The 15,222-nt window shown below is 35.8% G+C and overlaps 1 protein-coding gene across 2 annotated transcripts in view; it reads right to left on the minus strand.

Annotated features, from left to right (window-relative positions):
- PTPRK (protein tyrosine phosphatase receptor type K) overlaps positions 1-15,222 on the minus strand; it is a 643,642-nt gene that overhangs the window by 118,928 nt on the left and 509,492 nt on the right. For both annotated transcript variants that reach the window (XM_055433578.2, XM_055433577.2), the window contains exons 9-11: positions 6,523-6,632; positions 5,067-5,268; positions 2,245-2,350 (exon numbers count right to left, since the gene is read on the minus strand). In XM_055433578.2, coding sequence (XP_055289553.2) covers positions 2,245-2,350; positions 5,067-5,268; positions 6,523-6,632 — 418 coding nt within the window. The remainder of the gene's footprint in view (positions 1-2,244; positions 2,351-5,066; positions 5,269-6,522; positions 6,633-15,222) is intronic.

The following is a 15,222-nucleotide window of genomic DNA, read 5'->3' on the forward strand; positions in this document are numbered from 1 at the left end:
GGAAATGATTCCAAATGTTGGTGAGGAGAGTCAAAGGACTAGTTAAGTCAGGCAGCAAATTTCAAGCTTTAGAATGATTGTGCTTGTCGTTCATTTATGTCCGAATTTTTGTGACCCAGTGTACTGTAGCCCACCAGGTTCCTCTGTCCATGGGATTCTCTAGGCAAAAATACTGGAGTGGGTGGCCATTCTCTTCTCCAGGGCATTTTCCAAACCCAGTGATAGAACCTGGGTCTCCTGCATTGCAGGCAAATTCCTTACTGTCTTAGACACCAGCAAAGCCCATTAGAATAATTATACATTCAAAAATTAATTTTGTCAAAGAATCACACTTGTTAGAACTGCACTACACAAATTTTACTTAGTATATGGACACAGTCTTAATAAATACTGAAGAACAAAGTGGTTGGTGATACTGAGTTCTGCAATATTTAGGACAAAACTTTTGACCGGGGTATACATTATTTGTTCACTTGCAAATATAGTGGCAAGTAAATGCAAATAAAGTCAAAGAAAGATTTGTGACTTAAAAACATATTATCAATAATATATTCACAAATTCAACAAAGTTCGTGAACACTAGCTATTAGCAAAGGATTTACAAGGATGAAGACCCCCGTCATTGCAGACTCAGACTGTCCATGACAAATCTGGGCAAAGGTCTGTGTTCTGTTAAGATTGTTTTATCTTTGGTTTACAATGCTTAGGACAGTGCCTGGCACATAAAACATGGTCAATTAACATTTGTATAATAATTTGATTAATAAAGAGCTTAGGCTACATTATGTGGCTCTATTGTGTAATAATAATAATATACTGTGTGTGCAACTTACATTAAGTAGAGCTGAGTTCACTCAAATATCTAACTCTAAAAAGATAAATGCAAGTACCTGGCAGCTCATTTAAGCAACAGTAGCAGAACTGAATAACTATAAAGTAAATTTTATCACAGGTAGAAGAGGTGAGTAACTCTAATTACTTGTCAATAGTAAAAGATGTTGAATGCAGACATTTTCCCTTTCTTCTTTGGATCAGCAATCAGACTTCCTCACAGATCACTCATTCATGAAGAGCATTACAGACTTTGCATTTTCAAGTATCCAGTGCCTCACAAGTGCTTCTATTACAAATGTATCCGATCCTCTCTTTTTTTCTCTGCTGTAGTATTACTGTGACTTTTAGGCAGACATGAGCTAAGAGTTTCCTTTATGGACTCAGGTTCCTTTATCAATATTATTTTTTTAATTAACAAAAATATTTCTTCCTTTCCAGTGACACAGGATTACTTACATGGGCAATATGTGCCCATATGGTCAAGCGTGTCATATAATGCACAGAACAAAGATTAATTTTTTATGAATATGTAAACAACTTGAGATGACTCAATTATGATATACCTGCAATGATTTCAGTGCCTTGATTTATTTCTCCAGAAAAGTATATAAACAAAAGTACCCAACAAATCTACAAGTTTCAAAGGGAAACCTGCTAAAGTTTTAGACATTTATCTAATTACAAATACACAGGAATTAAAGTCATTAGAATAATTTCACTCAATCTGTGAAAATAACACGGCTCATCATTTCTTCAAGATGAGAATAATATGTGGGAGATTTTAATACTAGATAGTTAAGTTAAATGGCAAATTGAATTTTAATATTTACTATGAAATTTCCGATAAGCAACAATTTAGGAATTAAAAGGTTACATAAGCCACATACATTTTAACTATTCTCCTTTTATTTCCTCAAAGCTTCTTATTTTTCAATCATGTTTATGAACATATATTATTATTATGTAAACTATATTATTATTCAATCAATAATTTCACTCATGTGGAATTATTCATGACAGATTTAATACAATGGACAGGGGTTATTTTCTCATTCTATTCCTAACAAATACATTCAAAGCTCATATACCACAGATACCAACAGAGGAAGGGAAATGAAATGGGGCTAGAGAAAGAAAAAATTCAAAGAACAAAGCTCGTAAATCAAACAGTACAGAGAGGTGAGTGGTTCAATTCATGAATATCTCAAAATCCCCTTAGAATTTTACTCTTAAAAATCTCTCCACAGGTTGGACCAAAAGAAAACACAAACACAAACAAAACAAAATAAAACCATTCTGATACTGTCAAAAGAATGTCTCTTAAAGATGAACCACTATATTGGCTGCTAAACGGCTGTGAGAAAACATCTGTTCTCCTGGCTGTTTTCCCTCTATGATTTTCCCTTTTACCTGATAGGTGCACCTTTCGCCTGTGCTGGTCTCAACAAGACTGTTATCGTGGTGGCAGTTTCATTGAGAGAGGCATCAACTCCTTCGTAGTCAGGTAAAGTTGGAGCTGATAAATGATTAATGAGGGAAAAAGTTTCAGTCAATAAACAAGAATATATCATAGCTTAAACTAAATAAATGATCCTGAACCAACCAGTCCATCCTAAAGGAAATCAGTCCTGAATACTCACTGGAAGGACTGATGTTGAAACTGAAACTCCAATACTTTGGCCAGCTGATACGAAGAGCTGACTCATTTAAAAAGACCCTGATGCTGGGAAAGATTAAAGGTGGGAGGAGAAGGGGATGGCAGAGGATGAGATGGTTGGATGGCATCACCAACTCAATGGGCATGAGTTTGAGTAAACCCCGGGAGTTGGTGATGGACAGGGAAGCCTGGCGTACTGTAGTCCATGGGGTCGCAAAGAGTCGGACGGGTGACTGAGCGACTGAACTGAAGGAAAAAATCAATTTAATACTTAATATTAAACTGTACCTTAACAAATGCCACTGAATGTTAACTCTGAGAACCTAAAGCAGCAGAAAATAAGAAGTTAAGACTTGTTGAAATTTAAATTATAATGTGGCAACTTGTGACACACACTCTAAACATTTTATGGAGATGTTACAACTTCTAGTTTCCTGAGATCTTGAAATCAGCATTGATGGGATGGGAAGAAGGTGTTAATAGCATAGACTCTGGGGAGTTCCGGTTATGGAGTTGCACATGGAGATGTGGAGACAGAAATGGCAGGAACCTGGGTAAAAGGCTGCCTCTGAAGGTGGTGCTGCTTTGATCTAAAGGTTGTGGAATGACCTAGCATTGATCTTGACCACTTTCACCACTGTGGTCACATATCTAGGAAGTATGCTGAACGGAAATGAGCACTTCAGCTGTTAATTACCAAGAATTAGTGCCCTCGTTGCCAGATTCTTAACAAGAAGAAATCTAAAATTTTTCAAAATATTTGATAGTTTTTTGAAGTAAGGAGGCTTCCTAATCCTGAACTGGGTGAATAACCTCAAATGGCTTTTGATCATTTCCATGCAGAAAGATGTTTAAGGGAGGATATGACCAGTGAAATATGTACATTACCAGAAAAACTGTGAACAAATGGTATATAATAAAAAGTTTAAAGTATTGCAGTCACTCATTGAACATTTACTGAATACTTACTATGTGTCAACCTTTACAAGAAGTGCTATAAATACAGAAGCAAATGAAGCATGGTTTTTGACATTTATAGAGTTAAAAGTAGGGATTCAGATTTATCAAGAGTGACAGTCTTGTAAACACCAAAAAATTATAGAAGAATTTAGGTGACCAAAATAGGAGAGAGTTAACTAGACAGTGGTTCTCAGAATAGGGAGATCAGAAACTCCTGGAGGGCTCTTAAAATAAAAATGCAGAATGCTGTCCCATTTGTCTACCGTTTCTGATTCAGAAAGTTTGGGGAGGGACCTGATAATGTACATTTCTAGGGCATTTTAATGTGAAGTTGATGCTGGGGGACCACACTCTTCTAAACTAGTGTTGGGAACTGGGAAGATGAAACAGAGAGGACTTCACTATTTAGGCAATGCTTGAGCTGAATATTAAAAGAAGATTAAAGCTCAGCAGAAAGAGAGAGCATGGAAAAAATATACCAGAGATAAAAAAAAAAACAGAATATATGACGATACCATTATGTGAAAGGACACGGACAATACAATAGTTTGCGGTGACTGGAACTTTGGATTTATGGATAGGAGAAGAGGATGAAAAGGGCCATAAAATGAAGTGCCACAAATGCTTATCATGCAAAAATACCATACTAGACATAATACAGCCAATATAATATATTAGATTTTGAAAAGAAATAAGGAAGAAATAAATGTTGTACAAAGATCAGTAGAAAAACGAAGAAACACAGGAGCAAGATAAGTCTAAAGGCAAGAGTGCTACTTAGAAAGATATGTCAATGATAGCTTTAAATACAATCCAGATGGAAAGGTAGAAACAGGGACATGAGAAAGAGGCAAATTATCTGGGAGTTATTTAGGAAGTAGAATCAAGAGATTAAATAGGTACAAAATGTATATGAGTATTATTACATATGTATGTATATCATATGTGTACTGTACATATGCACACACATGTGCATAAATCATACTGAGAAGCATCATGCCTCCAATACCTCAATTTCACTTTAAATTGTGTTTAAATTGCTAAAGGATAGAAATACTGGACTCAAGGGATAAATAACGATAAATTACCTTAAAAGTTCAAGTACACCTGGGAACCACACTAACCATAAATTTCATTAGCCTTAGTTTGATTATTATGTGTTCCCAAGATACGGTGATTGTAACCAAGTTTTAAAGTTCAAATCAAATATCCATATACTGAATTGTTTTGCTCTGTTGAATTATAATAAAAATGAACATGGAAGAACAAAAAGAATTTATAAATTTTTTATTTCAATATTGACTAACTATATTAAAGATTCAAAAAATGACGTGAATTACACTCAATGTATTTGTGATTCTTTCAGTTCAGTTCAGTTCAGTCGCTCAGTCGTGTCTGACTCTCTATGACCCCATGAATCACAGCACACCAGGCCTCCCTGTCCATCACCAACTCCCGGAGTTCACCCAAACTCATGTCCATCGAGTCGGTGATGCCATCCAGCCATCTCGTTCTCTGTCGTCCCCTTCTCCTCCCGCCCCCAGTCCCTCCCAGCATCAGAGTCTTTAGGATATGCTATTACAAACCAATTGTTTGCACTTTATTCATTTCATACCTGAGATATTGGTGGTCACATTGATGGCTGTGGCTGGCCCAAAACCTTTGACAGTGCTGGCTCTTATGAAAAACTGGTAGGTGGTTCCAGGATGGAGATGCATGAAGACATGGTGTGTACTGTTCCATAAATTTGATACAGTCTGGGGAGGTCCAGCCACAGGAACTGCAGGATCAAATGATCTTATGCTGCTGTAACTGACCTGTTTTAAGAAATATAATTTCCTATTACATATTCAATACATAACACAATACATTCTAAATAAACCCCCTTTAAATAAGATAGCACTCAAGGCAATCTGGGTGGAGTGAATTACATTTTTTCCCCTTCTTTTCTTTCTCATTTTGATATGCTTATTTCACTGTTATTCTATATCTATTATCTGTCTGTCTGTCCATCTCTATCTATTTATCTACAGATAAACCTAGAGTTATCTGACTGGATCAATACACCTATTTTCTTCCATCAAAAAATAAATCAATATAATTAAATACGAATGTTGTTGTTGTTCTAGTCACTAAGTCGTGTCTGACTCTTTTGCGACCCCATGGACTGAAGCCCATCAGGATCCTCTGTCCATGGGATTTCCCAAGCAAGAATACTGGAATAGGTTGCTATTTCTTTCTCCAGGGGATCTTCCTGACCGAGGGACTGAACCCGTGTCTCCTGAATTGGCAGGCAGATTCTTTACTACTGAGCCACCAGGGAAGCCATAAATATGAATACATATTTATATAAAATCTTATGGTCATATATAATGTAATGCATGTGAAACACAGAAATTCCCACCAAAACTGAATCAAGAAAAAATACTTTGAACAGACTAATCACTAAAAGTGAAAAAGAAGAATGTAATAAACTTTCTGCAAACAAAATTCTCCATTTTCATAATCCACTATGTTGCCACTAAAACGTATTTAATACTGTAATCAACACTGAGCACCCAAGAACAGAACCACATATCTGTGCAATTAAAATGACATTTTCTTTTCATCTTTTCAGCTTTTCACATTTACAAATAAGATAGCGATTTATATTCAAAGTTGAGATGAAGTTCTGGAGCAGAGAGGTTTATAATATATTTTGCTTTTAAGGTATTTTTCCTTACCCTAAAAGCAACTTCATTCAATAGTTTTCCCTAAATCATAGTATGAAATATGAGTTTCTTAATTTTGTAAAAATTTATTCTTTTTACAACCTCCAATAAGTCTGTTGTCAAGTTCCATCCTACTTCTTTAAAGCAATATTTACTTAAGAATTTGAGAAGTCTAGGTACCATATAATATTCGTTTTGATACTTAATTTAGAGGAATTTATAAATTAAAACAGAGAAAAACTAATAGTGATTTCAATCCCCTAATTCTCATCTTCTTCTTTTCCATTATTTCTCTGTAACATTTTCTTTGATTCTCCCCTTCAATGCACATTTCATTAAACTGCTTTATTCTCCCAGTACCTCATATTGAGTGATGATTCCATTTGGATCCAAAGGTTCTTTCCAGTTCAAGAAAATCTTATTTTCAAAAGAGGTTCCTTGAAGAGAATTGACTGGTACAGGGCCAGGCACTACATACAAATACATTATTGGTTATAAGGATTCTTGTATCAGAAACAGAAAAAAGTAACCATGTAAGCTGGATAAACAGGTTAAAAGTAAATAAATAAAAATGTGTCCCTAAGAAAATAAACTGTATGACAAGCTTTTAATATATGGGAATACATGTGAATTTAAAATAAATCTCTAAGCTGCTAATGCAGATTATGTACAACTGCAAAGTTATTTTTATTCAACAGAATTTTTTATCACCTCAGAGAGCTGAATAGTGTAGTCTAGCTCTCTCTGTTGTATGCCTCTAATAATGTGAAGGTCTCATTTGTAATTTGTTTCAAGAACAGAGCTTGCCCTGAAAGATTTCCCTGAATAATTTTTTGAACATTATTATAAGCCCCTAAAGTATCTCTATAAAAAGTGTTCATAAAATAATAAATAATAATAATAATAATTAATGCTCCTTAGAATCAAAAGCCAAACCACACAGTACTGAATTAAAATGCTCATTAACAATCAGTCTTTCATAGGTACAATTATTACATTTCTATAATTTAAAAAAAAGAGAGCATTATTACCATGTATAAAAAACTCTTTAAGATGAATAGTTTCAAAAATCATTGCTTCAGTCTTTTAAATGAAATTCCCTTTTTCAAAGCAAAATCAAACCATTTAATAACATCAGACTTGTTTAGAACTCAACAATCAGCATAACTAGTTTTGAAGTGTCCCCAGGTATGACAAGATTTGAGAAACCATTCCAGTCCTTATTTGCAAACGTCATATAACCGACAATACCCAGTGGCAACAATGAATGATGTGTCAGCTTCTATTGACAAAATACAAAATACTTTTACCATTATGTTTTTCCTTTTATATATTTTAATATTCAGTTGCTATTTATTTACATAAATATCTAGCATTTTTGTTCTCTTAATGTTTAAAAATATATCCTATATCCATCCTACTTTGCTTGAAAGTATGCTTTCTCTTGAAAATATCAACCCAGTTTTTTAATTAATATTTTTCCTTAATCTAAAGTTTCAGTGAAACGTTACACATGAAACTTCACACATGACATTATCTAGAAATGTAGTTTCCGAGTCTACAGCAATTTTGTGAGGATGGAAAAAAATTAAAAATCACTGGATTAAAGGAAATGTATTGCAATGTGGCCAGCAGCATCAAGAAATCCGGAATGATATGTCAAAAGAGTAAGATTTATTTCAATCCATAAGGAGAAGATGAATGATGTTATGACCTCTGGGACAGCCAACATAATTTGGCACATTAATAATGAATTCATGAAGGAGAAAACCCACAGTAAACAGAAAAGATGCCGGGACTAAACTCCACAAGATATGTTTATGCATCTAATAACCGCGGGTTTGGGGAAAAGTTAACCGAAGGCATCCACTCCTTTTCACTCCCAGGTCCACAGTATTGGCACATGCTATGCAGTTATCAAGGTAGAGGGGCTGTGATGTCCCCTGTGTGTAATCTGTGGCATCTGCTGAGGCTACCAAGGGCGTCAGTTTGTTTTGCAAGAGAATATCTATTGTTTCTATTCCACCCAAATGAAATAAGCTTACAATTGTAACTTAAAGGGAAAGCTTTTATTCACCTTTCCCCACTTCTCATAGAGGGTGGCTGTTGGGAGGAGGTGGAGGGAAAGCCCCAGTTAGTGAGTAAATGTTTATTTGATGGTGTTATAAACACTATAGGCATTCACCAAACATTATTTGACAACAACAAAAAAATACGATGAAATGGCAAGGATGTTTCACATCCATTGTTCACAAATAGGGATCATTTTAAATGTTAGTAAATTTTGCGTTGAGAGAACAGTAGAATTAGAATGTAGCCTTCCCAGAATTTGTGTATTTTTCTTTTCTTATACATGTACTACTCTGTCAATGGGATTCACTTCATACATTTACAGAAACGTTTGTGAGAACATGATTGCCGAGAGAGTTCTAATTACTGACCTTGTACTGGAGCCAGTATAGTGAATGAGAGCAAGACACGAAGGTGAACACACACACACGAAACATGTAGGGAAAGGAGTGTGGGCACAGAGTTCGTTCAATAATTTCTAGATTTGAAGGAAGACAATTCTATATACAAAAAACACCTATATGTACACATGATTTCTGCAAATAAGACCATCACCACTGCAGTCTTTATATTGCAGGAAATGTCACCTCACATTTCCACATCAACAACTTTTAATGGAGACAGGATGCTGACTTTTATTCCCCTGCTTGTAATTTATTTGGGAGCTGTTTCAGCTAAAAAATTTTTTTTCACATAAGAAAATCCTTTAAAATGTAATTTTCAAAGTGGAACAGAGGAAAATGAAATGTGAGTGGGGTAGAATAATATTAAATAAGCATGAGTGTGTGAGTGTGCAAGCTCAGTTGTGTCCGACTCTTTGTGACCCTGTGGACTGTAGCCCACCAAGCTCTGTTTGTAGGGTTTTCCAGGCAAGAATAGTGCAGTGGGTTTTAAGCATAACAGCCTTTAAAATATAATAAATACACATTTAAAGAAAGCTTTCTATTAGCAAAAAAATATTCCCAAACCAGGTTTTCCTGCAGGGTTAACTTAACGAGATTGATTTTTATGAATGCAAGAATAAAAAATGAAAACAAAATCTCATACTAAAAATTCTACCTATGCATTAAAAAATGCATGCAATAAATTAAATATAAATTCTACCTTAGGGTTCTGGTGGGAAATCATTCTAGCTTTGTTCTCATGATTTATGGATGTCCCCAGAATTCTATTCATGAAATTATATTCTTTAACTAGATGACTGAAAATTTATTATTTTTCTATGTATATGGGGCAGCAATAATTTAGTAAGACTGACTTAATTAGATCATCACAATCCATCCATCTTCCAACAATATATTATGGTTTAGATATTCTGTGCCCCCAATTCAGGAACACTGAAACACATCAAATACCCTATGCAAAAACTGGAGTTCTGATCTGAAGACTGAATTATTTGCAAATACTTCATAGAAAGCGTGAACTTCATTTAGACTTACATATAAAGCAAAACTTAAAAAAAAACAACAACCTTTGTAGCAGAAGGAATTACTTTGCAACTCTACTACCATGAAAAAATAATATACAACTCAATGTCATTATAAATAAGAAAAACATTCTTCAAAAGAGGTTAAAAGGAGGGTAAAAAATAATATTGAAATTAGGCTAAATAGTTACATTTTACTTTTACAAAAATTTTTTTAGATTAAATAGAATAGTCATGAGTTTGATCAACTTTAGGACATAATTTAAATTTCCATGGCAATTCACTTCCTAATTAGTAATCTAGTTATATATGTATAAAAAATAAATTTAAAAAATTAACGCAATATGAAAAAGGAATATAATAAGCCTGACAGTATTCTATGATTTGTGGAAAGAAAAGCAGACTAAATATTCAAACCAAATAATACCATCAAAATAAATTATATTTTTAGAGAATGACTAACTGATGTGTTAGTTTCTTAGTCATGTCCAACTCTTTGTGACCCCATGGACTGACTGTAGCCTGCAAGGATCCTCTGTCCATGGAATTCTCCAGGCAAGAATACTGGAGTTGGCTGCCATTTCCATCTCCAGGGGATATTCCCCACTCAGGGATTTAACCCAGGTCTCCCGCATTGCAGGCAGATTCCTTACTCTCTGAACAACCAGGGAAGTCCCTATGACTGACTAAAGAAGCATAAAACTTGTATAATGGAGACTTAATATCAACTAAGAAAATATTTTTTTTTCATTTTTAAGTGAAGGCAATAAAACATGTGAGTGTATTTTTTTTACTAAACTCACAAGTTATAAAATGTATAGTCTACAATGAATAAGTGAGACCTAAAGAAAATTTGGAAAACTCAGCAGTGGCCACATGACTGGAAAAGGTCAGTTTTCATTCTGATCCCAAAGAAAGGCAATGCCAAAGAATGCTCAAACTACAGCACAATTGCACTCATCTCACATGCTAGTAAAGTCATGCTCAAAATTCTCTAAGCCAGGCTTCAGCAATATGTGAACCGTGAACTCCCAGATGTTCAAGCAGGTTTTAGAAGAGGCAGAGGAACCAGAGATCAAATTGCCAACATCCACTGGATCATAGAAAAAGCAAGAGAGTTCCAGAAAAACATCTATTTCTGCTTTATTGACTATGCCAAAGCCTTTGACTGTATGGATCACAATAAACTGTGGAAAATTCTGAAGGAGATGGGAATACCAGACTACTTGACCTGTCTCTTGAGAAACCTATATGCAGGTCAGGAAGCAACAGTTAGACCTGGACATGGAACAACAGATTGGTTCCAAATACGAAAAGGAGTATGTCAAGGCTGTATATTGTCACCCTGCTTATTTAACTTAGAAGGAGAGTGCATCATGAGAAATGCTGGGCTGGAAGAAGCACAAGCTGGAATCAAGATTGCCGGGAGAAATATCAATAACCTCAGATATGCAGATGACAACACCCTTATGGCAGAAAGTGAAGAGGAACTAAAAAGCCTCTTGATGAAAGTGAAAGAGGAGAGTAAAAAGGTTGGCTTGAAGCTCAACATTCAAAAAACGAAGATCATGGCATCTAGTCCCATCACTTCATGGAAATAGATGGAAAAACAGTGGAAACAGTTTTTAGACTTTATTTTTTTGGGCTCCAAAATCAGTGCAGAATGTGATTGCAGCCATGAAATTAAAAGATGCTTACTCCTTGGAAGGAAAGTTATGGCCAACCTAGACAGCATATTAAAAAGCAGAGACATTACTTTGCCAACCAAGGTCCGTCTAGTCAAGGCTATGGTCTTTCCAGTGGTCATGTATGGATGTGAGAGTTGGACTGTGAAGAAAGCTGATCACAGAAGAATTGATGTTTTTGAACTGTGGTGTTGGAGAAGACTCTTGAGAGTCTCTTGGACTTCAAGGAGATCCAACCAGTCCATTCTAAAGGAGATCAGTCCTGGGTGTTCATTGGAAGGACTGATGCTAAAGTGAAACTCCAATACTTTGGCCACCTCATGCGACGAGTTGACTCACTGGAAAAGACTCTGATGCTGGGAGGGATTGGGGTCAGGAGGATAAGGGGATGACAGAGGATGAGATGGCTGGATGGCATCACCGATTCGATGCATAAGAGTTTGGGTGAGCTCAGGGAGTTGGTGATGGACAGGGAGGCCTGGCGTGCCTCTTTGGGGTTGCAAAGAGTCAGACACAACTGAGCGACTGAACTGAACTGTATCAAACTTAAAATACCTTGTACAGCAAAGGAAACCATCAGCAAAACTAATTGATAGCTTGGAGAATGGAAGAAAATATTTGCAAACAATGCAAATGACAAGGGGTTAATGTCCAAATATACAAACAGCCCGTACAACTGAACGTCAAAAAAACCAAACAATCCAATCAAGAAATGGGCATAAGACCTAAACAGACATTCTGCTGAAGAAGACATACAGATGACCAACTGGCACATGAAATGATGCTCAACATCCTAATTATAAGAGAAATGCAAATCAAACCCAAAATGATGTATCACCTCACATGTGTCAGAATGACCATCATCAAAAAATTTACAAATAATAAATCTAGGAGAGGATGTGAAGAAAAGGGAATTCTTGCACACTATTGGTGGGAATGTAAACTGGTGTAGCCACTATGGAGAACAATATTGAGCTTCCTTAAAAAACTAAAAATAGAACAATCACATGATCCGGCAATCTCACTTCTAGGTATATATCCAGAAAAGACAAAACTCTAATTCAGAGATACATGCATCCCAATGTTCATAGCAGCACTATTTACAGTAACCAGACAAGGAAACAAACTCAAGTACCCTTCAACAGACAACTGGCTTACGGAAAGTGAGTGAGTGCTCAGTCATGTCTGACTCTTTGAGATCCCAGGGACTGTAGCCCACCAGGCTCCTCTGTCCATGGAATTCTCCAGGCAAGAATATTGGAGTGGGTAGACATTCTCTTCTCAAAGGGATCTTCCTGACCCAGAGATTGAACCCGTGTCTTCTGTGGCTCTTCCATTTGCAGATGAGTTCTTTACCACTGATTCATCTGACTTAAGCAGGTGTGGTATAAACATACACACACACACGTAAATATAAATACAATGAAATATTACTCAATCATAAAAAGAATGAAATATTGTCATTTACAGCAACATGGATGGATCTACAGAATACTTCAATTAGTGAAGTCAGACACAGAAAGACATACACTATATGGTATCGCTTACATGTGGAATCTAAAAACAGTGAAAATGAATCTATATACAGAACAGAAATAGACTTAGTTATTAAAGGGGAGATAGAGGGAGGGAGAGACAAAGTAGGAGTATTGGGTTAGTGGGTACAAACTACTATACATAAAATAGATAAGCAACAAGAATCTAGTATAGCACAGGGAATTATATTCAGTATCTTACAACGAACTGGCTCCAAATTGGGAAACAAAAATGTTAAGGCTGTTTATTGTCACCCTACTTATTCAAATTATATGCAGAGTACACATGTGAAAAACTGGGCTGGATGAAGCACAAGCTGAAATCAAGTTTGCAGGGAGAAATATCAATAACCTCAGATATGCATATGATACCACCCTTATGGCAGAAAGGGAAGAGGAACTAAAGTGCCTCTTGATGACAGTGAAAGAGGAAAGTCAAAAACTTGGCTTAAAACTCAACATTCAAAAAATGAAGATCATGGAATCTGTCCCATTACTTCATGGCATATAAATGGGGAAACAATGGAAACAATGGCAGACTATTTTCTTGGGTTCCATAATCACCACAGATGGTGACTGCACCCATGATATTAAAAGGCGCTTGCTCCTTGGAAGAAAAGCTATGAACCAACCTAGATAGTATATCAAAAAGCAGAGACCTTACTTTACCAACAAAGGTCTATCTAGTCAAAGCTATGGTTTTCCCAGTAGTCATGTATGGATGTGAGAGTTGGGCCATAAAGAAAGCTGAGTGCTGAAGAATTGATGCTTTTAAACTGTGGTGCTGGAGAAGACTCTTGAGAGTCCCTTGGAAAGCAAGGAGATCCAACCAGTCAATCAAAAGGAAAATCAGTTCTGAATATTCATTGCAAGGACTGATGCTGAAGCTGAAACTCCAATACTTTGGCCACGTGATGTGAAGAACTGACTCTTTGGAAAAGACCCTGATGCTGGGAAAGACTGAAGGTAGGAGGAGAAGGGGAAAACAGAGGATGAGATGGTAGGATGACATCACCGACTCAATGGACATGAGTTTGAGCAAGGTCCGGGAATTAGTGATGGACAGGGAAACGTGGCGTGCTGCAGTCCATGGGATCGCAAAAAGCTGGACATGACTGAGCGACTGAACTGATCTTAAACTATTTTGTAGGGCATCTTCCCAAGCCAGGGAATGAACCCTGGTCTCCCACATTGCAGGCAAATATTTTCCCAACTGAGCTACAGGGAAGCTACCAAATAAAATATAATGGAATATAATGTTAAAAAACAATCTGAATCACATTTCTGTACACCTGAAACTAACAAAATATGGTAAACAAACTATACTTAATGTCTAGCATACAGACATAGTATTATTGCACTTTATGAAATGAGATAGACATTTTTTTCAGAGCTTCTGAATCCATGCTTAGACTTCCCATTTTGATACCCTACCTATGAAACAACTACATTCAACCATTGTTTCTTTCGTAAGCATGTGTGTTGTATGTGTGTTGTGGGGGAAGGCAATACAAGTGTTTATGTTAGAACAGGATTAGTTCTTTATAATATTGTTAATGTTTTGATTAAGTGCAAGTTCAAACATGAATCTGTGAATTATTTCAGGTGAATCTGTTCTATTATTTCAAAGATGACAAAAGTACATTTATCATGAATAAGTCTTTGAAATTTTAGGAATATGTCCTAAAATATAATTAATTTTAGGACAAGATTGTTTCCTTGAAAATCTGAGCTAAATGAAGTTTAAAGGCTTTTGCCTCCCTTTATTTCAACAAAAACAGCAAAACAATACAAGATCATTTTCATTTTTCAGAGTGAAAATGTTTAAAGTGATAAGGAGAATTTCTAGAAACTATGGTATTATTGACCTATTTTATGGCAACCTCATACTGGCAGGCATCAAAATATACACCTGAGACTAAAGTTCAGAATCTGGGGAAATTGGGAACACTAGGGTATGAAATACATCCTGTTTTCTGAAACCCAAATAAAAATATAGCCCTCCTGAAAAGCTAGTCAAGGAAAATTTTAGAACAGGCTGTACCCTTAGAGATCATCTAATTTAAACTTTTCATATAGAGCTGAGAAGTAGAGAATTAGAGGGGTGAAAGGACTTATAAAGGTTACAAGTGTTATTTGAGCCAGGCTTGAAAACTCACGATTCCTGACTCCCAGTTCAGGTTTGCCTCCATTCACTATATAGCATACTTTTTTCCTTCTTGCATACTTTCATTCATAAAAGGAAGTTTTGAAAATGAAACGTCTTACTTTGGAAGCATATAGTGTTATTATTATATTACTTTTATCTAAGATACATTTTTTAAAATAGAAAACTGTATTCATG

Source organism: Moschus berezovskii, chromosome 10 (genome assembly GCF_049115385.1).
Source record: "Moschus berezovskii isolate FMDL1 chromosome 10, NW_MosBer_1.0, whole genome shotgun sequence".
NCBI lineage: Eukaryota > Metazoa > Chordata > Mammalia > Artiodactyla > Moschidae > Moschus > Moschus berezovskii.